Source organism: Pelodiscus sinensis, chromosome 2 (genome assembly GCF_052426305.1).
Source record: "Pelodiscus sinensis isolate ZL-2025 chromosome 2, ASM5242630v1, whole genome shotgun sequence".
Classification (NCBI taxonomy): Eukaryota; Metazoa; Chordata; order Testudines; family Trionychidae; genus Pelodiscus; species Pelodiscus sinensis.
In genome coordinates this window covers 262,495,920-262,520,469 of record NC_143053.1, presented here as the reverse complement: position 1 = coordinate 262,520,469, position 24,550 = coordinate 262,495,920, and the positions used below count along the sequence as shown (strand labels likewise).

The window sequence follows — 24,550 nt, the reverse complement described above, 5'->3', positions numbered from 1 at the left end:
GTTGCCAGGCTAGTCCACCATTGCAATGAAGCAAGAACCCTTGGGGGTATTGAGATTTCCTTGAGAATGTGGTGTTTGGACGGTGTGTACACTGAAGTAAGCCAGTGTTGGAGGTAGCTAAAGTGCAGTCAAGCATGTTGAACTACAGATGTTGTGATGGTCATATGGCCCCTGAGGCAGATGCAGGTAAGTGCTGGAGGAGATGGGCCTCACCCAGATGGTGTATGCAAGACCCATGCCCATTTGAGGCAGGCATTGTGTGTCAGCATTTTTCACCTTTCTTAAACCCAAGGATCTGGGCATGTTGTTCACATGTCTTCATTTACTTTCTCATTCCTCCTGCTCTTTTTTTCTCCACTTTTTGTGAGGCTTTTCTTTTTTGATGGTGCGAAGTGATGTCATTGGAGAAAAGATCTTGTTTTTTATTTTATATGCACTAATTCTCTACTTATCTTCCTATTGTGCTTTTTTGTTTCTCCTTCTGTCTTTTTTTTTAAATGAAGGCCTAAGGGGCCACTGCCAGAAGCTAATGGCACGGCTCTCTCAGAAAAACTAAGGCAACTATTTATAGGGAAAATCACTTTTTTGCCAGCAAGTGAAGATTCAGTACTAATATCAACTGTAAAGTTTAAAACAACTAATTCTAACTAAAATCCTATATCTAGGAATCACAAGCAAAGAAAGGAGTCGAGCTCCGTCTGCGACCAAGGGCGGTAATGAAGGAACTGAGGGCAGACGGACTGCATGCATGAACTGCACGGCGCGAGCAGCAAGCTTCTCCCCCAGCCAAACACTGCTAGAAAAGTCTCCGATCCGTAGCTCTGGGATGAGCCTAACACGCCAATAGTGGAGCACCCACAGGGACATCACTCTAAGAAGAACCCCTAGATACTGAACCCAGCCCTGGCTGCTGCTGGTTCCATCTGGCAGAAGGGTTGCACTTCAGTATGCAGTATTGTTTCTTTGTGCATAGCCAATATGCTGTATGTTTCATTTATGTATCCGTACTTGGTCGGTTAATTTTTATTTTCAATTTCATTTTTAAAAATGATTTTAATTTTAAATTTTATGATTCAATAATGAACTTTCTCTGTTCAAAGGTTACATTTTCTGGTTTGTCCTTAATCATGGTGCTTTTAGGCACTTATTTGCTCTAAGCTAAAAGGAGGCTTTTTAAAATGTGTTTGCTAATATGTTTTTAAAATACTTTGCATACTAGTGTGGAAAAGTTCCCAGGTGGTAAAATGTGGGAACAGCTCATTGAAATAATCTCAGAATTTTTGTTTCCTTGCATGTATAGTTTTTTAATTATGACATCGAAAATTATTTGTCATCCAACATTTAGTAACCACATAGAGTGGAAATCTATCAACCTCATGAAGAAACTTGCACAAGTACAAACAGATATCATCTTTCTCTCCAAATGCAAACGGATGGACATTATACCAAATGGACTGAATGTGAAAAATCCATTGCTATCTACATACTGCACAGACTACAGTGAGAGATTATGCCATATACTATCCAAAAAACTGAGGAACCACCTGATCAGCATCCTGTACAGCAAACAGGAAAACATCAAAAAAGAGCTCTCCAATCTGGAGTCTCTCATAAAACACCAACCTTCTGCACAAATGGACTTTACTAAAACAAGACAGGAGATCTACATTACACACTTCACTTCTCTACAGAGGAAAAAGGACTGTAAGCTGTCTAAAATCCTACCTGCCACATGGGGCCACAACAAGGGTACCCCTAACTCACCCAGCAATATCGTCAATCTCTCCAACTACACACTCAGCTCGGCAGAAGAATCTGTTCTATCTCGGGGACTCTCTTTTTGCCCCGCCACCCCCACTAACATGATTCAGTTCTGCGGTGATCTGGAAGCCTACTTTCGCCGTCTCCGTCTCAAGGAATACTTCCAACACGACACTGAACAGTGCACTGACACACAGATACCTTCCCACCAACAGCACAAGAAGAAGAACTCCACATGGACTCCTCCTGAGGGCCGAAATGGCAGTCTGGACCTCTACATAGAATGCTTCCGCCGACGTGCACAGGCAGAAATTGTGGAAAAACAGCATCGCTTGCCTGGTAACCTCAGTCGTGCAGAACGCAATGCCATCCACAGCCTCCGGAACAACTCTGACATTATAATCAAAGAGGCTGACAAAGGAGGTGCTGTTGTCATCATGAACAGGCCTGACTACCTAAAGGAGGCTGCCAGACAACTCTCCAATACCAAATTCTACAGGCCACTTTCCTCAGATCCCACTAAGGAATATACTAAGAAACTGCACCATCTGCTCAGGACACTCCCTAAACAAACACAGGAACAAATCGACACACCTTTAGAGCCCCGACCAGGGTTGTTCTATCTATTACCCAAGATCCACAAACCTGGAAATCCCGGACGCCCCATCATCTCGGGCATTGGCACTCTTACTGAAGGACTGTCTGGCTATGTGGACTCTCTGCTCAGACCCTACGCCACCAGCACTCCCAGTTACCTTCGTGACACTACGGATTTCCTGAGAAAACTACAATGCATAGGTGATCTTCCAGAAAACACCATCCTAGCCACCATGGATGTAGAGGCTCTCTACACAAACATCCCACATGCAGATGGAGTACAAGCTGTCAGGAACAGTATTCCTGATGATGCCACAGCACAACTGGTGGCTGAACTCTGTGAATTTATCCTCACACACAACTATTTCAGATTTGGTGACAACATATACCTCCAGACCAGTGGCACTGCTATGGGCACCCGCATGGCCCCACAATACGCCAACATTTTTATGGCTGACCTGGAACAACGCTTCCTCAGCTCTCGTCCACTTACACCCCTTCTCTACCTACGCTACATCGATGACATCTTCATCGTCTGGACCCATGGGAAGGAGACTCTGGAAGAATTTCACCATGATTTCAACAGCTTCCACCCCACCATCAACCTCAGCATGGACCAATCTACACGGGAGGTCCATTTCCTGGACACCACAATACAAATAAGTGACGGTCATATCAATACCACCCTATACAGAAAACCTACTGACCGCTATACTTACCTGCATGCCTCCAGTTTCCATCCCGGACACACCACACGATCCATTGTTTACAGCCAAGCACTGAGGTACAACCGCATATGCTCCAACCCCTCAGACAGAGACCTACACCTACAAGACCTTCAACAAGCATTCTGTAAACTGCGATACCCACACGAGGAAGTGAGGAGACAGATTGACAGAGCCAGACGTGTACCCAGAAGCCTCCTGCTACGGGACAAGCCCAAGAAAGAAACCAACAGAACACCACTGGCCATCACCTACAGTCCCCAGCTAAAACCTCTCCAACGCATCATTAGTGATCTTCAGCCCATCCTGGACAATGATCCCTCGCTCTCACAGGCCTTGGGAGGTAGGCCGGTCCTTGCCCACAGACAACCCGCCAACCTGAAGCATATTCTCACCAGCAACTACACACCGCACCATAATAACTCGAACTCAGGAACCAATCCCTGCAACAAACCTCGGTGCCAACTCTGCCCACATATATACACCAGCAACACCATCACAGGACCTAACCAGATCAGCCATACTGTCACTGGTACATTCTCCTGCACATCCACCAACGTAATATATGCCATCATGTGCCAACAATGCCCCACTGATATATACATCGGCCAAACAGGACAGTCCCTACGTAAAAGAATCAATGGACACAAATCTGATATTAGGAATGGCAACATACAAAAACCTGGAGGGGAACACTTCAATCTTCCTGGACACACAATTGCAGATCTAAAAGTAGCCATCCTGCAGCAAAAAAACTTCAGGACCAGACTTCAAAGAGAAACTGCTGAGCTACAGTTCATCTTTAAGTTTGACACAATCAACTCTGGATTAAACAAAGACTGTGAATGGCTTGCTAACTACAAAAGCAGCTTCTATTCTCTTGGAATTCACACCTCCAGATCAGCTGCTAGAAGTGGGCCTCATCCTCCTTGATTGGATCCACCTGGTCATCTCCAGCCTGATCCTGGCCTGCATATTTATTCCTGCCTCTGGAAATTTCCACTACATGCATCTGACGAAGTGGGTCTTTGCCCACGAAAGCTTATGCTCCTACACTTCAGTTAGTCTATAAGGTGCCACAGGACTCCTCATCGCTTTCACATAGAGCAGTGATTCCCAAATGGTGACCTAGGGAACCCCAGGGTTCCTTGCAGTGCAAATAAGGGTTCTGTGAGAAAATTCCATTACAAAAGCATTTTATGATTTAAAAAATAATAATTGATATTGAATAATTTATTAATGTTATTGAAACCAATTTTCATAGGTGTTTGCCATGATAAGTGTCCCTGTGTAATGCCAGCTTAGCCTGAGAATGAGGACGATGATGTCACTACTCAGCACTGCGCGTGGTCAGTCAGTGGTGTGATCACCTGTTATATACCACTGTACATCCCTGTACTAACTGTCAGGCAATTGCCAATATAATGCATATTAGTTTTTGAGCTTTATATTTTGTACACATTAAATGTGATTTTTGTTTTAAAATATGTGCAATTAAACTAAATATTGATCTCATGGCCTTGTTTAGCATTGATTTATTATTATCCTTACTTATTTGTGGCCTACTTTTTCACCTCCATATATAAGACTGTGATTAGGGGTTCCACAAAATTCTTTAGCATTTAAAAGGGTTCCTTGGTCAAATAAAACTGGGAAATACTGACACAGAGTGATACCTTTGGTTGATTCCACTGTGTGGAAACATGTCCGCTCCTACAAAAAGACTTGCTCTACAATATGGTGTCTTTCACACTCTGTGATCTACATGCACCATCCGTGTCAGGTCACAGCACGTGCAATCTCACCCCACAATAAATAAATGGAATCAGTGTTCCGTAGAGTTACCTGGGGGGATGTCGTCTCTGCAGCAATCGTAGAGCATCCCCAGCTGGAAAGGACGGCCCAGCGCCGGCATCGCAATGGCTGCTTTCTCAACAGAGGCCAGACTTGTAACTGGGTGATTTGCACACACCTAGAATACACACCAATGTAGTGTAGACACAGCTTACAGTACAGTTTCTTGTGAAGGCCATGACAGCTCTGCTATCACTGCTGTTCATTAGTCCACATCTTACTACCATTACATCAGGGAGGAATGCATTCTAGGGACTATCACTGGCAGTGCTTGAAGAGTAAGGCTTATTTTGAAAGACGGGATTTCTCTTGAAATAACCGTATCTTAACAGCATCTTTTATTTCAAAATAATGGCTATTTTGAAATAGCAGCTGTCCATGATTATGCAAATGAAGTGTGGGATATTTAAATCCCAGCTTCATTTGCAATTTCAGATGTCTACATATGTATCCCTCTCTCGAAAGAGGAATGCAGTGTAGACATACCCTTTAAGAGACCTAATAAACAGAGATGTTACGGAGATATTGTCGAGGATTATCTGGCCCTCTGACTACTACCCCATGCTACTCATCCATGTGGGCACTAATGATACTGTGAGGTGTGACACTGAGCGGATCAAGAGTGACTACAGGGCTCTGGGAGTCGGGGTGTGGGAGTTTGGGGTGCAGGTGGTATTCTCTTCGATCCTTCCTGTCAAAGGTAGGGGCCCGGGCAGAGAGAGGTGCATCATGGAGGGGAATGCCTGGCTGCGAGGATGGTGTCACCAGGAGGGCTTTGGCTTCCTCGACCACAGGATGCTATTCCAGGAAGGACTGCTAGGCAGAGATGGCATTCACCTTTCGAGGAGGGGGAAGACCCTATTTGGACACAGACTGGCTAACCTAGTGAGGAGGGCTTTAAACTAGGTTCAATGGGGACAGGTGAGCAAAGCCCACAGGTAAGTGGAGAACATGGAGACCTGGGAGATGGTTTGGAAATGGGAGGGAGTGTGGGCTATAATAACAGAGAGAAGGGACACGACAAAACTGGGAGGCAAGATCAAATCAGTATCTTAGATGCCTACATACAAATGGGAGAAGTATGGGTAATAAGCAGATAGAACTGGAAGTGATAATAAGTAAATACAACTATGACATTGTTGGCATCACAGAAACTTGGTGGGATAATACACATGATTGTAATGTTTGTATGGAAGGGTACAGCTTGCTCAGGAAGGATACACAGGGGAAAAAGGGAGGAGGTATTGCCTTATATATTAAAAATGTGCTCACTTGGGGTGTGTCTAGACTACAGAGTTTTGTCGACAAAAGTGGACTTTTGTCGACAAAACTATACATGCGCCCACACTACCACTGAGTTCTGTCGACATAACGTCGACAGAACTCAGCAGTTTTGTCGACGCTGGTAAACCTCATTTTACGAGGCATAACACCTTCTGTCGACAGAGTTTCTGTTGACAGAAGGTGTTATTGCATGTAAACTGTCCTTTGCGTCTACACTACCATGTCGACAAAGCAGCTTGCTTTGTCGACAGAACTCAATGTAGTCTAGACGCTCTTTGTCGACAGAAGTTTTGTCGACAGTATCTGTCGACAAAACTTCTGTCGACAGAAGCCTGTAGTCTAGACGTACCCTTGGAGTGAAGTGGAGATGGATGCAGGTGACAGAAGAGTTGAGAGTCTCTGGATAAGGCTAAAAGGATTAAACAACAAGGGTGATGTCATGCTAGGAGTCTACTAAAGGCCACCTACCCAGGTGGAAGAGGTGGATGAGGCTTTTTTTAAACAACTAACAAAATCATCCAAAGACCAAGATTTAGTGGTGATGGGCGACTTCAACTATCCAGATATATGTTGGGAAAATAACACAGCGGGGCACAGACTATCCAATAAGTTCTTAGACTGCATTGGAGACAACTTCTTATTTCAGAAGGTTGAAAAAGTTACCAGGAAGAAAGGTGTTCTAGATTTGATCCTAACAAATAGGGAGGAACTGGTTGAGAATTTGAAAGTGGAAGGCAGCTTGGGTGAAAGTGATCGTGAAATCACAGATTTCACAATACTAAGGAAGGGTAGAAGGGAGAACAGCAAAATAGAGACAATGGGAAGGAGGATTCTGGTAAGCTCAAAGAGCTGATAGATAAGGTCCCATGGGAATCGAGAATGAGGGAAAAACAACTGAGGAGAGTTGGCAGTTTTTCAAAGGGACATTGTTAAGGACACAAAAGCAAGCTATTCCACTGTGTCAGAAAGATAGAAAATATGGCAAAAGACTGTCTTGGCTTAACCACGAGATCTTGCATGATCTAAAAATAAAAAAGGAGTCATATAAAAAATGGAAAGTAGGACAAATTACAAAGGATGAATATAGGTAAACAGCACAGGAATGCAGGGGCAAGATTAGAAAGGCAAAGGCACAAAATGAGCTCAAACTAGCTACCGGAATAAAGGGAAACAAGAAGACTTTTTATAAATACATTAGAAACAAGAGGAAGACCAAGGACAGGGTAAGTCCACTGCTCAGTGAGGAGGGAGAAACAGTAACAGGAAACTTAGAAATGGCAGAGATGCTTAATGACTTCTTTGTGTCGGTCTTCACAAAGAAGTCTGAAGGAATGCCTAACATAGTGAATGCTCATGGGAAGGGGGTAGTTTTAGAAGATAAAATAAAAAAAGAACAAGTTAAAAATCCCTTAGAAAAGTTAGATGCCTGCAAGTCACCAGGGACTGATGAAATGCATCCTAGAATACTCAAGGAGCTGATAGAGGAGGTGTCTGAGCCTCTAGCTATCATCTTTGGAAAATCATGGGAGACAGGAGAGATTCCAGCAGACTGGAAAAGAGCAAATCTAGTGCCCATCTATAAAAAGGGAAATAAGAACAACCCAGGAAACTACAGACCACTTATTTTAACTTCTGTGCCAGGGAAGATAATGGAGCAAGTAATTAAGGAAATCATCTGGAACGTGGTAAGGTGACTGGGAACAGCCAGCATGGATTTTTAAAGAACAAATCATGTCAAACCAATCTGATGGCTTTCTTTGATAGGATAACAAGTCTTGTGGATAAGGGAGAAGCGGTGGATGTGGTATATCTAGACTTTAGTAAGGCATTTGATATGGTCTTGCACAATATTCTTATCACTAAACTAGGCAAATACAACTTAGATGGGGCTAGTATAAGGTGGGTGTGTAACTGGCTGGATAACCATACTCAGAGAGTAGTTATTAATGGTTCACAATCCTGCTGGAAAGGCATAACAAGTGGGGTTCCACAGGGGTCTGTTTTGGGACCGGCTCTGTTCAATAGCTTCATCAACGATTTAGATATTGGTATAGAAAGTACGCTTCTTAAGTTTGCAGATGATACCAAGCTGGGAGAGGTTGCGATTGCTTTGGAGGATAGAATCATAATTCAAAATGACCTGGATAAATTGTAAAAATGGTCTGAGGTAAGCAGGATTAAGTTTAATAAAGACAGATGCAAAATGCTCCACTTAGGAAGGAACAATCAGTTTCACACATACAGAATGGGAAGCGACTGTCTAGGAAGGTGTATGGCAGAAAGAGATCTAGGGGTTATAGTGGACCACAAGCTGAATATGAGTCAGCAGTGTGATGCTGTTGCAAAGAAAGCAAACATGATTCTGGGATGCATTAACAGGTGTGTTTAGAGCAAGACACGAGAAGTCATTCTTCCGCTCTACTCTGTGCTGATTTGGCCTCAGTTGGAGTATTGTTTCCAGTTCTGGGCACCGCATTTCAAGAAATTTGTGGAGAAATTGGAGAGGGTCCAGAGAAGAGCAACGAGAATGATTAACGGTCTAGAGAACATGAGCTATGAGGGAAGGCTGAAAGAATTGGGTTTGTTTAGTTTAGAGAAGAGAAGATTGAGGGGGGACATGACAGCCATTTTCAGGTATCTAAAAGGGTGTCATAAGGAGGAGGGAGAAAATTTATTCATCTTGGCCTCTGGGGCTAGAACAAGAAGCAATGGGCTTAAACTGCAGCAAGGGAGGTTTAGGTTGGATATTAGGAAAAAGTTCCTAACTGTCAGGGTGATGAAACACCGGAATACATTGCCTGGGGAGGTTGTGGACTCTCCATCACTGGAGATAGTTAAGAGTAGGTTAGATACATGTCTGTCAGGGATGGTCTAGTCAGTACTTGGTTCTGCCATGAGGGGCAGGGGACTGAACTCGATGACCTCTCGGGGTCTCTTCCAGTCGTAGTATTCTTTGAATTTTGTAATACATTATTTTGGGGTTGACCTTATGTTATATAATGTATGCTATGTAACTGTGTGCATATCATTTGCTCATGGATTCAAGTAATTTCTAACTGCTGACATCTTCACCAGTGCCACAATGCATCTCTTTTGGCATAATAAACAAAGCTAATAATCAAACACACAGATAGCAGATCATACTGAAGCACTCATGTAATGTATATTACACAGTAACATCAAATAATTTTTTAGGTTTCATGGCCTTAGCATTAATTGATAGCATAGTACTTTCAGTTGAGAGCCACAGTTTAGTTCTGGGACTATGTTAAAGAATTATTTATAAAATAATTAAAACATTTTTTGTAATATATATCTAAGTCAGTTTTCTTATGGTGCATGTACACTGCATCTTAAACTTGAAACAAGATACACAATTTGTGCTACACAAATTGCGTATATTATTTTGAATCTATTTCAGAATAGCTTATTTTGAAATTTGGTGCATCTACACAGCACCAGATTTCTAAATAAGATGCTATTTTGAGTCATCCTTTACTCCTCATACAACAAGTACTGCCAGGATGGCGAAATAGCATGCCTATCATTTCAAAAAATGTTTTGAAATATTGGGCAGCTTGTGTAAACTCAGGGTAGCTATTTTGGGATAGCTCCAGTATCCTGAAATAGGCTTGCAATGCAGACATACCCTTGGTTTATCATGTTTGGTACCATTGTGTTCATGGAAGAAAGGGCTTTGAAATAATACATAGTTCAACCCTATTCTAAGGATAGTGCATTTTTAACACTTCCAGTAACTGGAGGACCTGAGGCATGACTTCACTGCCACTCACAGGAAATGATAACACTGAAATTATGATTCTATAGATTTTTTTATGAATTAAATGACATTCTATCTTATCTGTCAATCACTAACTTGCCCATGGAATTGTACCTGCTTTCAGGTTAAAAAGATCTAAAGAGAGACTGTGTTGCATAAACAGTGGATCTCAAATAAGAGATTATTTTACCTCTGTATTTGGCTTAGTGCAACCATTGATGAAATGTCGAGTCCAATCGTAGTTTCATCTGAAGAAGTGGGTTGTACTCATGAAAGCTACATGTTTTGTGAGTCTTGAAGATGCTGCAAGACTATTAATTGGTTTTTTAAGTTTTTCCAGTTACTGACTATCATAGCTACCCTCTGAAGCATCCAACTGTAGTGACAGTTCATGAAGAACGTTCAATGGGAGAAGGTTAAGAGAAGAGTCAATACAATGATTAAATTATTAGGAAACCTCTCTTATAGTGAGAGAATCTAAGAGCTCAATCTCTTAATCCGAAGAAAGGAAAGGTTAAGGGGGTACTTGATTACAGTATAAACATCTATGTGTTGAACAAGTATTTAACAATGGACTCTTCAATCTAGCAGAGAAAGGTATAACAGGATTCAGGGGCTGAAAGTCGAAGCTAGACATATTCAAACTGGAAATAAGTTGTATATTTTAACATTTTATAATTAGCCCTGGGAGCACTATATGAAGGATCCTGGTGGATCCTCCATCACTGACAATTTTTAAGTGAGTATTGGATGTTTTCTGAAAGCTCTGCTCTAGGTGTTATTCTGGGGAAGTTCTCTAGCATGTGCTATATAGAAGGTCAGAGTGGTCCCTTCTGTTCTTGCAATGTAGGAATCTATGGTTGGCCCTTTGTTCCTGGATAACTAGACTTACAATGATAAGACTGTTATCATTAAACATTGGCAAACATTGATTTCAATGTGTACAGTAAATACAAATATTTCCATGGACAACAGAAATTTACAGACAGATACAGTAAAAAAAAATTACTTTGACATCTTATGAGAGTTGATATAAACACATTTACTTCTATAATTTGCCATGTGATGTTGGGCCCCCACCATAATTTTGCACAGCTGTGAACATTTAACTAGATGGAAATAGAAAAAAATGCTTGAAGACAAATATCAATATTTTCCACTGGAATGACAAAACCATGAACATTGACTTCTGCAACTCTACTGGTTTATGACCTTGCATTCGGCTGTGCCCAAATGAGCCCACTTTGTGAGCATGGGGTTCAATGAGACTGAAGTTCTGATGCTTGGCCAGAAGATGGCAGAGATGGAGGAAGACAGAATGAACTTGTAGTGGAGCATGTCAGCACGGTGGCTGATTTCTACCAGATACTTCAGCCAGAGAAAGCACATGCCAGGAGTGTAAGAGCTTGGGGGCTGGAGAGCAGACCCAGTGGTGTGTGAAGGGACGAAGGAAATAATGGTAGTGAATAGTGCAGAGAGGAGACACAATGGCTAAATCGGTGCAGAAGAGGGAAATGTGGGGGGAGAGGAGAAGCTGGAGTAGAGGAAAAGTCATCATCACTTATGGACTGGAAGTCACACTTGTACAAACACCAGGATGAAAAGAAGGGGAAAGCAGGTGATGTTGGAAATGAGTATTTGGGTAAATCCTATGCAATTTACTTATATTTTCCCTCACCTTTGGAGTTGAAATAGAGGTCTCCTCACTTGGGTCACTCACAGCCCCATCTGCACTCACAGCCGACACCCGGAATCTGTAGGGCGTCTGAGGCCTCAGTCCATCTATGGTGCAGGACTCGGTTCTCTGTCCTGTCCTTTGTTCCAGCCAGTTATCTTTCCCCTCACGTCTGGTATCTCCAGCCTCCTCTCTGTATTGCACCTTGTACTCACTTACACTGACTCCATCTCCAATGACACGTGGACTCTTCCAGGTCAGGGTGATGGCTGATGAGTCTACAGTTGCTGCTGCAGGTTTCCCAGGGGGGCTGGTAGGAGGAAGCGTCTTCACTGTGTCGCTCACGTCGCTGCTCTCGCTGAGCCCTGGTTTGCTCACTGCTGCGTATCGGAACTGGTACTGGGTGTTTGGACGGAGCCCTGTTACTGTGAGTGTCTCTTGTGTGTTACTGACATTCACAGCCACCCAGTTCTCCTGCCCGACAAGTCTGTACTCTGCCCGGTAGCCGCATATCTCAGCCCTGACATAGGCTGCCGGTTTCAGCGTGAGCTGCACACGGTCATGTCGGACTCCATCACATGAAGGAGGAAGAGGCTTTGATGGAGGCTGGAAGTTGGTGCTGAGCAGCTCTCCATCCACATACAGGTAAATGGAAGCACCTGGATTGTCCTTGTCTGGAACAGAGGCCACAATGAACCGGGTCTTCCTGTTAGATTCATTGGCACGGGCAAAGTCAGAGAAGGACTTTACGGCTTGTCGCGCTTTTCTTCTTATCTCGTCATTCTCAAACCACTGTGCGGAGTTTGGCGTCTCACCAGCAGGACTGGCAAGGGCTGGATATTGAGTTTTCTTCACAAATTGTCTCCGCAGCCACAGGTTCAGTTCTGAGAAATAGGCTTCCTCGTCGTGCAGTGAAGTGAGCATGAGAGACACCACGAAGTCGTGCTTGGAGCTGAGAACTACACGTTGTAGTTCACTCCTGGAGGATACGACTTCCACTTCCTCCAGCTCAGCAAGGTAGGAACTGACAAAATCCAGCTCTTCCTGCTTCTTATCCAGAAATTCATTGAGTCGCTGGGCACTGAATGGCGACTGCTCTTTGCTGGTTAAAATCTCCACCAGAGCCTCTTCTGTGTCACCCCCACGGATCGAAGGCAAGGTTCTCGCGAGCTCTTCCTGGAAGCTCTGTCTGTGCTGTTTGCACAGGTCTCTGAACTGCTGGATTTTCCTCCCAATCTTGGGGAAGGCTGTAGCCGCTCTGTTCTTCTCCATGTCATTGCACTGGACATCGCACTCAGTCATGTGCTTCAGGGCACTTTGTGCATCATGAACCAGCACCGAGCTGATCTCACGCACCAGTTGAGAAGCTCTGGGATCCAGCCTGCTCAGGGGGTACAGCCAGACGCGCACTGGTACAGCCTTTTCCCCAGAGTCACCAAGCAGCTTAGGGAGAGACGAGTAAATTCCCAGGGCATCTTGATAAGTAACCGGATTGTTCTCCAGAGCAAAATCACCATAAAATTTGCAACTGAGATTTTCCGTGTTGTCCGTTTCCTTGTCTCTTTTTTCCCCAGAGACTCTTGCTCCTCCAGAAACTTTTCTTAATTTTTGAATCATCAGTTTAATTTCCCCCTCTACCTCTCTCACATTCTCTGATGAAGAAACTTCCTGCTCAAACACGAAGAAAGCCTGTGCCCCATACAGCACAGCTGTGACCACGTGGGTGGCCGTGCCTTGGTCAAAGACAGTACGATAAGGGTCGCTCTCAGTCCCTGGCTGCCTGATAGTCATCTCCTCATACCTGGTTGTCACTGAGTAGTGGAGAGCAACTCGAGCTTGATTTTTTGATTTCTTGGTATCATTGAAAAATGTGGCAGCTCCACCTACTTCCACCAGCCCGGCCAGGACACTGGCCTTCAGGGATCCAGAGAGTCTGAGGGCAGAGGCCTTATCTTCCATGGTGTCAGACGCTATGATCTGGAATTCAGTCGTGGGACTTGGCGTTGTCTTCACGTCATTCTTAAGTACCACGATACCCCATAAAGTGACACCTGGAAAATTCCAACCAAACACATAGTCAGTGAGTACTGGAGAGAATGAGAAATATTTTCAATGTCATGTACTAAAATTATTTTGAAATTAAGAACATCATAAGCAAAAAACTACCTGTACTAAAGGTTGAAAAGCTTTGTGCCGAATCTCATACCCTTAGAATCTCTGTCCATCCATCTCTCTATTTAACATGGACTATAATAATAAGGATAAAGGGGAAGTAAGGAAGAACTTGGAGGCAAAATCAAATCAGGGTCTTACTTATTTGTTGTGACAGTGCATTGGGGTTCCCCCAAGCCTGCACCCCCGTAGCAGCCAGAACAGACTCTGCCAACCAGTAGACTAGAGAGGGTTTCCTGCTTCTCCAGGGTATAGCACAGCACAGATGTGGTTACAGGAGTCAGGGTCAGGATGCCTCAGACCCCTTGAGATGGGGTGTCTAGATCCCTAGACTCCCAACCCCCTCCATAGTCTGTCCCCTTCATGGTTTCCTTCTAGCTGAAATCTGCCTTGCTCCCAGACCCTGGCCATCTCCACCTCCCTTCCTTTGTCTCTCTCCCTGGGAAAATCTTTGCTAACAGCTCAGTCTGGGACTAGATGTCTGGGCCAATTCACATGTGGGTGAGTCAGTGGGAATCACATCTCACAGCGCAGGGGATCCCCGGGTTACACAGCAGACAGCACCCCCACTACGTCACAACTGTACACCATGCAAGGATGAGGAATAAGCAGAAAGAACTTTAAATGCGTACTATGACATATGAGGTATCCCTAGGATGTAAACTGTTCAGGAAGGAAAAGTAGGGAAGAGAAAAGGAGGAGAAATTGCACTGTATTAAGAGAGCACTATGATTGCTCAGAACTCCACTATAAAGTGGGAGGAAATCCCATTGAGAATCTTTGGGTTATGTTTAGAGGCAGGAGCTAATGGGGTGATGTTGTGGTGGATGTCTGCCATAGATCAGATTAGGTGGAGAAGGCCGACAAGGATATCTTCAGACAACTAAGAGAAACTTCCATGGCACAGGACCTTGTTTTCATGGGGGACTTTAATCATCCCTCAGAGGGGTAGCCCCGTTAGTCTGTAACTAGAAAAACTTAAAAACAACACAAGTCTTGCAGCACGTTAGGGTATGTCTACACTGCCACCCTAGTTCGAACTAGGGTGGCTAATATAGTCATTTGAACTTGCAGATGAAGCCTGGGATTTAAATATCCCAGGCTTTATTTGCATGTTCCTGGGTGCCACCATTTTTAAATGCCCCTTAGTTCGAATTACCTGCCCGCGGCTACACACAGCATGGACTAGATAGTTCGAATTAAAGTTATTCCTTCTCAGATGTTACAGACGACAGAAAAAGGAGCAATGGTCTCAAGTGGCAGTGGGAGAGGTCCAGGTTGGATATTAGGAAAAACTATTTCACTAGGAGGGTGGGGAAGCACTGGAATGGGTTACCTAGGGAAGTAGTGGAGTCTCCATCCCTAGAGGTGTTCAAGTCTCAGCTTATCAAAGCCCTGGCTGGGTTGATTTAGTTGGGGTTGGTCCTGTTTTGGGTAGGAGGTAGGACTCGCTGACTCCTGAGGTCTCCTCCAGCCCCAGGATTCTATGTTTTATTATTCTAATTGCCCAGGAGAGAGAAGTAGCACATAAAGTTTTCACTGATGTGCCAAATAAAATGCAGGGGGGAAAAGGAACTGTTTACAGAGGACAGTAGGGGGGACAGTTAGCAGAGGCTCTTTTTCTGAAAAAACTTCACTTACGTCCAGACTGCCATTGCCTTCTTACAACAAAAAATTGAAATAACAGAGGGGTTTTCCTAACATTGGTAATCTTCTTTCTATGAGGAAGAAGCCTTTTTGTGAAAGAGCTCTTTCAGAAAAAGGCGCGGGTGGATGGGGAATCATAGAACCATAGAACTGGAAGAGACCCCAGAAGGTCATCAAGTCCAGCCCCTTGCTCTAGGCAGGACCAATTCCAACAAAATCAACCCATCCAGGGCTTTGTCAAGCCGAGACTTAAACACCTCTAGGGATGGAGACTCCACCCCCTCCCTAGGGAACCCATCCCAGTGCTTCACCACCCTCCTAGGGAAATAGTTTTTCCTAATATCCAACCTAGACCTCCCCCACTGTAACTTGAGACCATTGCTCCTTGTTCTGCCATCTGTCACTACTGAGAACAGCCTCTCTCCATCCTTTTTGGAACCTCCCTTCAGGAAGTTGAAGGCTGCTCTCAAATCCCCCCTCACTCTTCGCTTCTGCAGACTAAACAGACCCAAGTCCCTCAGCCTCTCCTCGTAGGTCATATGCTCCAGCCCCCTAATCATTTTGGTTGCCCTCCGCTGGACCCTCTCCAATGCGTCCACATCCTTTTTGTCGTGGGGGGCCCAGAACTGGACACAATACTCCAGATGTGGCCTCATCAGAGCCAAATAAGGGGGAAGAGGGAGTTCTTTCGAAAGAAGAGGAAAGAGGAAAAAGCACAGGTGCCCTCGTGGTCACTCCGTCCATAGTAATTACAGCTTAAATGCAAGATAGTGTCCATGTGTAGATTCTCTCTTTCCAAAGACGTTTTTCCAGAAGATCTCTTCTGGAAAGGTTTCTTCCAAAAGAAGCCTGCAGGCTAGACACTGCTAGGAGACAGTAGCTGCGACTTCACCACAGGGAAGTGATTAAAAAGAACCTCAAGGTGAAAAAACAAAGTTTAAGCAAGATCGGCTCTTTCAGCAGCTATGCGCAGTTGCTATCCAGCAGGCCCATTGGAGGTGGGTGGGGAGGGGTGTGCACTGGGGAGGCCTGGACCCAGAGTTTCTCTGAAGGACCCCAATAACTCTCCCCAGGACCTCTTACTAGGGGCTTTGCCTTGCCCCCCATGCCTTTCCCACCACAGCCCCTCCCTTCCGCCCTTCCTTGTAGACTCAATAAACACACCAGTTTTGTGTTTAAAAAAATCTTTGTATTTTATTAATAAGTAACTGGGGTGGAGGATGGCTGAGAACCTGGATATGGGAAGGATGGAGGGCTCAGAGCTGGGGCTGAGAGTGGCACATGGTGCCGCTGGAATATCCATTTGGGTCAAGGGACCTTGGAGACCCTCGGGGGTGGGAGGGTCCAGGGAGAACAGAGGGATAGGAAGTAGGGGGGGCTGGAGGGACATCAAGCATGACAGGGGAGGAGTGGCTGGAGCAGGGACAGGAGCAGGGACTGGGACTGGAGCCGTGTACACCATCATCTCCTGGACAGACACACAGATGTTGCAGTCCTGCTGCACTAGCTCAGTCTACATTTAGGCCCACCATTGGGTGTCATCTTGGACCATCTGGGCCAGGTTCTGCTGCATATCCTGGAGGATGGATAAGTGCCTGCAGCTCCCTCGAGGTCAGGTGGCTGGCTCGGCTAGTGGTGATCACCCCCACAGTCACGGCTGGTCCTGCTGGGGAGAACAAAGAGAGGTGGTCAGTAATCCCTGGAAATGCTGTCCCTGAGGCCTTACCCTCCATTGTGAGCTGAGAGCAACAGTCTTCAGGCCAGAGGACGGAGACGTCCCAGGAACAAGGCCATGTGGAGCCTGGACAGTGGGCCCTGCCTCAGAGGGGCCCAGAGGTGCCCAGGGGACCATGCTTTCCATGCTCCCCTGTCCCAAGGACAAGCAGGCACAGGAAGTGTCCAGCCACACTGGGATCCAATGGCCGGGAGAGGAGCCTTGAGCAGCCTGGGCTTCCATCGGTGCCACACACAAAATTGTGCCTGGCAGTGCTGTCCCCAGGACCGGGTGGTGCCTTGAGCGTGCAGGCATGCCTGTGTGCTGTGTGCAGCACTCCAGAGTCTGTGTATGGGTGTGTGTGCCCTTGTCCCCAGCCTCCTTCCAGCAGAGGCTGGTGGTGAGAGAGTGTCCCCCGCAGGGGAATCAGAAGTGTGTGTGGCCTTCCCAGAGCATGTGAGCAGGAGCCTACCAGTGCTCTAGGGCTGCCTCCTGAGGCTGCGTGGTACGGACTGGCACTGCACTGGCATCCACATGCACAGCCTGCAGCAAGAGGGCCAGGCCGAGCAATGATTGACCCATAGCCCCATAACACCCACCACCCCCAACCCTGTGTGTGTGAGACACACTAAGAGCACTCACCTGCTCATCCCTCCCCCGCCTTGGAGGACTCCTGGGAAACATCCAAGCCCTGGGGTACCGGCTCTGAGGTGGGCATGGTCACTGTGCTGGCTGTCTCGTCCTCCTCCTCCAGCTTCAACTCGTCCTCCCTCTGCTCCTTGTGGGCTGGGACCCCCGAGCGCATGGTGACAGGTGTCTCCAGTCCCAAGTCCACAACCAGCAGGTGGGAAGGGGCTGCATCACTCCTCAGGATGTGGCAAAGCTCATTGTAGTTGGGGCAGGAGTGGGGTCCTGCTCTGGAGTGAGAGCTACTCTCCCTGGCCATGGCGTAGCCCTGCCGGACCTCTGTTACTTTGCTCCTCACCTGCTCAAGGGTCCTGTGGTGGCCCCTCGTGGCCAGGCTGTTGGCCATGTGGCCGTAGATGTGCACATTCTTTCATCTGGAGGGGAGATCCTGGAGGGTCTCCTCCTCGGCCCACTCCTCAGGGAGGGCCAGGATCTCCACCTCAGACCAGGATGGAGCATGCCTTTTCCAGCCTCTGGCAGGCTCCTGGGAGCCCTGGGCATGCTACCTGTGAGGGCCAGTGGGCTCCTGGGGGGGCTGTGGCTCTGACATGGGTGCCTGCAACTGTGTAACTTGCAGACATGTGGTGACTTGCAGTTCGCCGGGCCTGCTTCTTGCCAAAAGCCTTGTCCTGGGTGCCTGCAGCTTTAAGAGCTGCCGGCAGCCTTTTTTCGACAGAACTCCCTCTTCCACGTCCACGCACACCTTTTTCTGAAAAAGGTTTTTTGGAAAAAGTGTTATTCCTTGTACAAAGAGGTTTACCGCCTTTGGAAAAAGCCCTCCGTCATTTTGACTTTTTGTTGAAATAACGCTATTGCAGTGTGGACACAGGTATTGTTTTTCTGAAATAATGGCTTTAATTCTGGAAAAAACACTGCAGTGTAGGCATACCCCTAGGCTCATTTAACACGGACATACTAATTGACCATAATTCCCCCCATATGTTTGCTTTTCTTTCCCTCCCTTTTTCCTCTCTTCTCTGCTATTTATTTGTATTCAGGACCCCCTAACTCCACTCATCTGAAGAAGTGGGTTGTGCCCACAAAAGCTCATGATCAAAGCTACATGTTTATTAGTCCATAAGCCGTGAGAAAAAGTTAGAGTACAAAATCTATCAAGATACCTCACATTATTTTCATTTACTTCTGATTATAATATAAGAGGGTGTGAAGAAAAAAGAATGAAAATGGGAGGGGCAGGAAGAGTGAATGTTCTTTTTCTTGGCTGGGTCTGCAAGGGAGCCCCTAAAATGAAGCTGAGCACAGGGCCCCACTAACTCTAAGGGTATGTCTACACTACAAAGTTAATTCGAACTAACAGCCATTAGTTCGAATTAACTTTGATAGGTGTTACACAGGCAAACCACTAGTTCGAACTTAATTCGAACTAGTGGAGAGCTTAATGCGAACTAGGCAAACCTCATTCCACGAGGACTAACGCCTAGTTCGAATTAACTAGTTCATATTAAGGGCTGTGTAGCCCCTTAATTCGAACTAGCTGGAGGCTAGCTCTGCCCAGCTTGCCCTGGTGGCCACATTGGGCACCACCAGGGAAACTCGTCTACCCCCCTCCCAGCCTTAAAGGGGCACGGGCTGGCTACGGTGCCCGTGCCAAGTGCAAGCCTGCCAGCACCCAGCCAGCAGATCCTGCACCTGGCATGTCACGAACCAGCCACCCGCTGCCACCCAGCCTTCCGCCTCTTCCCAGGACCAGGCTGGCAGCTCCTGGGAGCCTGCCCAGGGCTGCAGGAGGTGGGCGCCCGCCTGGTCTAGTGCGGACATCATGGACCTCATCGAGGTTTGGGGGGAAGTCTCCAACGTCCACGACCTCTGCACTAGCCACAGGAAAGCGGCCGTGTAGGGCAGGAGAGCTGCCAGCCTGGCCACCCAGGAGCAGGTTTGCATGAAAATCAAGTTGGTTCAGTGAGACCCCAACCCTGAGCCCTGAGCTTAGAACATAAAAACATAAGAATGGCCGTACTGGGTCAGACCAAAGGTCCATCTAGCCCAGTAGCCTGTCTGCCGACAGCGGCCAACATTAGATACCCAGCAGGGGATGGACTGAAGACAATGACCAAGCCATTTGTGTCGTGCCATCCATCTCCAGCTTTCCACAAACAGAGGCCAGGGACACCATTTCTACCCCCGGCTAATAGCACTCCATGGACCCAACCTCCATGAATTTATCTAACTTCTCTTTAAACTCTGTTCTAGTTGTAGCCTTCACAGCCTCCTGCAGCAAGGAGTTCCACAGGTTGACTATTTGCTTTGTGAAGAAAAACTTTCTGTTATTAGTTTGAAGCCTGCTACCCATTCATTACATTTGGTGTCCTCTAGTCCTTCTATTATGGGAACTAATGAAGAACTTTTCTTTATGCACCCTCTCCACTCCACTCATGCTTTTATAGACCTCTATCATAGCCCCCCTCAGTCTCATCTTTTCAAAGCTGAAAAGTCCCAGTTTCTTTAGCCTCTCTTCATATGGGACCTGTTCCAAACCCCTGATCATTTTAGTTGCCCTCCCCTCTCCCACCCTCTCTCTTCCCCTCTCCCACCTCCTTTTCTCAGTCTCCCCGAGTTTTGTTCAATAAAGAGAGATTCTATTTTTGACCACAAGTTATCTTTATTTTGTACATCAGGAAGGGGGGCTAGGGAGGGGTAAGTGGAAGGAGGTGAGGGAGTAATGGGGCACGAGCCCCCGATGGGGAGGACTGGGCTGGCTCTGTGGGCTTCTGGGGGTGGAAGCTCTCCTGCAGCCCCCCGATTGTCCTCTCTCCCCAGATGGCAGCCTACGGCAAGTGCAGCCGGTCTGATGGCCGAGTGCTGTGATGTGCCCAGTGTGGGTACTCCGGGCAATCCAAGCCAGGACTGCTTTGCAAGCGGGGCATCCCTGAGAACTGTCTGTCCGGTGTGGGGGTCGGGTCCCTTTAAGTGCAGCCCTTGGCTAGCCTGAGGCAACAGCTCCACGCTCTAAATCCTCCTCTGATGCCCTGCTGGCACTGCTTCCAGCCCTCCTTAACCCTGGTTCAGGGTCCACTTAATGTGGACATGCTAGTTCGAATTAGCAAAACGCTAATTCGAACTAGTTTTTTAGTCTGGATCCGTTCGTTCGAATTAGCTTAGTTCAAATTAACTAATTCGAACTAAGATAGTTCGAATTAGCGCTGTAGTGTAGACATACCCTCACTTATTGGTAGTCAGGGCTGTGAAATAGACAGGGAAGTGGGAGGATGTAGGTATAAATCCACTAACATCTATTATCCTTAACCTGGCCCGAAGGTGCTGTTGTGGGAGAGGCTAAAGGGAGTCCTCTCTCCCCACTGAAGCCTGCACCCCACACCATTCATTCTCAGCCACAGCAGAGAGCCTTCACCCTGGGCACCCTTTCACACCACATCCATCCGGCTCCACCCCGATACACTCTCTGTGTGCAGAATGACTTCTGTCATGCAGGGGCGGATGAGAGTGTCGCGGGGCCCCCCCTTTGACAAGGCGCATGCGCGGGGCCTCGGGAAGCACAGGGCCCGGGGCAGCCACCCCGCTCACCCTGCCCTAAATCCACCGCTGCTGTCATGTGATACAGCACTTTCATATTGGTGCACATAACAAATATCATTCTGCGCATGGTCATACAACCGTTAGAAGGAACAATGCTGAGGAACCCAGGCAGTCTGTACTGCATCCGTGGGGCCTATCAGCCAATAGCACCTCCACGGAGCCGTGAGTATGAGTATGTGCTAGGCCCAGTTTACCCCCTACCAAAGCCTGTCACTTTTGTGGTATGCAGGAGATCCTGGCTCACATGTACCTTGATCACGTGTCTGGGCAGAGTTCACTTGGGCAGTGTCTGTTGGCTCCCTTGACACTGTCGTGGAGCAGTGGGCACTGTCCTCTTCTTGTGCCCTACCTTCACCCTTTGGCCTTCACACTTGCCCTTGTTATTTTTAACACTCTCACCCATAAATGCTTCAGTTGGTGGGCCTTGTGGAACCTCTGGAAGTATTGGGGTACGAGCCCTTAGCAGTAGGCAGACATGCGCCTGGCCAGTTTTCGGCACCGGCTATGATCAATCTGCTGCTGTATCACAATACTTTTAAAGTTTGTGGCTGTTACCAAGCTGGGAGCTTTGGCAAGTGTTTTGGAGACAAGGGGCATAAATCAAACTGGTCTGGACAAATGGGAGGAATGGTCTGAGGTCAATAGGGTGAAGTTTAATGAGCACAAATGCTAAGTGCTCCACTCAGGAAAGAACCGTGCATTTCACACACACAGAATGGGAAGTGACTGTCTTGGAAGGAGTCCTGCAGAAAGGGATCTAGGGGTCAAAGTGGACCATGAGCCAACTATGAGTCACCAGTGTGACACGGTTCCAAATAAAAATCAAACATCATTCCAGGATCTTTTAGCCGGAGTTTTGTAAGATATGAGAAGCATTTCTTCCACTCTGCTGATTAGGCCTCAGTTGGAGTCTTGTGTTCAGTTCTGGACACCACATTTTGGGAAAGATGTGGACTAATTGGACAAAGTCTAGCGGAGAGCAACAAAAATGATCAAAGGTCTAGAAAACATGAGCTGTGAGGGAAGATTGGAAAAACTGTGTTTTTTAGTCTGGGAAAAATATGATGACTGAGATTGGACATATACTGGACCAGTTTTCCCACAATAGCCAATGAAAACATTCCTAGGTGGCACAGTTTGCTGAGCTCCTATGAACCAGGGGATGCACACCCCCAGATGTCTTTGCATTGTACACCGCAGTTGTGGGAATGCAAAATAGGACACCTGTCATAGACCTCTCTTGTTGTTTTGCAGGATGTTCACACTCTCTGCTGGTAGGGTGACTTGGGGGAAACAATTGGTGGTTGAATCACTTGGTGAATTCTATAAGAGGGATGAACCCTGAACACATTCTACACCCACATGCTGCAATAGGAGTTAAGAGCTATTTACAGTACAAATCAGATGATCCAAGGGAGAATAGTGAGTCTCTGTTACTTCTTTCCTAAGCTGGAAGTCAAAGATATGCATGGCAATGTGAATGCCAGGGAAGCTGGTTTTCTGAGGAGGAATACATGGCTTACCTTATGTCAAACTTGGGGGTGCCCTCAGAGTGGGAGTCCGATGAGAGCAAATGCTCCCTCTGCTTCCCTTACTCCTTGCCACTGAGAGGAGTACAGGCACTGGCCAGAGCTTCCCTCAGCATTCAATTGATAGAGCTACACTAGACGCGCTAAATCGAATGCCAGAATGTCGCTCTCCAGTGCAGCAAGCGAACACGCCCTAACTTGAGGAGAAAATTCAGGATCAGTCCAACCGCCTTTCCTCTCAGGCTCCTGCCTTTGTCTCATGCCAACAAACGGAGACTTTGTAGATGCGCCTACCTGAGACCCTGGTTATCAGCACTTGGGTCGACACTGACAGGGTGTGGCAGCGTGTCGGGGATCTCCCCGATCCTGCACCCCTGTAGCAGCAAGAATAGATTCCACCAGCAGTAGAATAGAGAGGATTTATTGCTTCTCCAGGATACAGCACAGCACAGAAGAGGTGTGATTACAGGAGTCAGGGCTAGGCAGCCTCAGACCCCTTTGGTTAGGGTCCATCACTCCTAGCCCCTCAGCCCTCAGCTTAGGCTCTTCCTTCATGTTTCCCAGGCAGGAACTGCCCTTCCCCTGACACCCGGCTTTTGTCTCCGCCTCCCTCCTATTGTCTCCCTCTCTGCCCTCAACTTTTCAACTTTGAAAAGAAAAGAGAAGGGGGTGGGAGACATCATTCTCTCCCCCCCTTTCCCTTCTATTTATTTCGCATTTTCATATCCATTAGTCATAACTCCAGTCATCTGAAGAACTGGGCTGTGCCCACAAAAGCTCATGATCCCATCTACATGTTGTGTTAGTCTAGAAAGTGCTACCGGACCATTGGTTGTTTTTTTCTGTAACAGACTAACTCAGCTACCCCCTGAAGCTCCTGCCCTCAATCGGTCAGACAGTTTGGGTCCTTGCCTATGTGGCCTGAGGCAGCTGTCCTGCTGGGCAGTGCTTACAGATACAGGACAGAAGGGGTCAACCACAGCCCAAACACAGTGTATGCCTTGCCTACTACATCACACAGGGATTAACAAAAATCTCAGCAATTGCTATGGTGAGTACCCACCATAAACATGGCAGGTTCTTCTTGTCATGGTTGGACCTGTAACGGTTGTATTCCACATCTGCATGTGAATGTTATCCAATTACTGAATCCTTTCTTTAATTTTTATCTCACTGGATCTTATAGTCAGTTCTGTGGCACTATATGTGATTATTACACCTGATTATTAATGCCTGTTTAAACTGTACATATTTGCGTGGTATTTCTTAAAGCATACAAAAGTCTGAAGTGTTTAATACTTGCTGTCAATTTTGCTTCTTTACATTTTCATAGACTCAAAGAAGATGAGAGTTGGCAGAGACCTCAGGGTCATTGAGTTCAGCCCCCTGCCCAAAACAGGACCACCCGCAACACCATCATCCCAGCCAGGGCTGTGTCAAGCCAGGACTTGAACACCTTTAGGGATGGAGATTCCACCCCTCCTTAGGAAACCCAGCCCAGTGCTTCCCCACCCTCGTGGCAACGTAGTTTTTCCTAATTTCCAACCTAGACTTCCCCATGGCAATGCA

The 24,550-nt window shown here is 46.6% G+C and overlaps 2 protein-coding genes across 2 annotated transcripts in view; both read right to left on the bottom strand.

Annotated features, from left to right (window-relative positions):
* Positions 1-4,998, bottom strand: part of LOC149525495 (GTPase IMAP family member 8-like) — a 41,869-nt gene extending 36,871 nt beyond the window's left edge. The window contains exon 1 of the mRNA XM_089776038.1: positions 4,929-4,998. Coding sequence (XP_089632164.1) covers positions 4,929-4,998 — 70 coding nt within the window. The remainder of the gene's footprint in view (positions 1-4,928) is intronic.
* Positions 4,999-10,581: 5,583 nt separating this feature from the next.
* LOC149525494 (stonustoxin subunit alpha-like) overlaps positions 10,582-24,550 on the bottom strand; it is a 39,688-nt gene continuing 25,719 nt past the window's right edge. The window contains exons 2-3 of the mRNA XM_089776037.1: positions 11,665-13,728; positions 10,582-10,586 (exon numbers count right to left, since the gene is read on the bottom strand). Of these exons, the coding sequence (XP_089632163.1) occupies positions 10,582-10,586; positions 11,665-13,728 (2,069 nt within the window). The remainder of the gene's footprint in view (positions 10,587-11,664; positions 13,729-24,550) is intronic.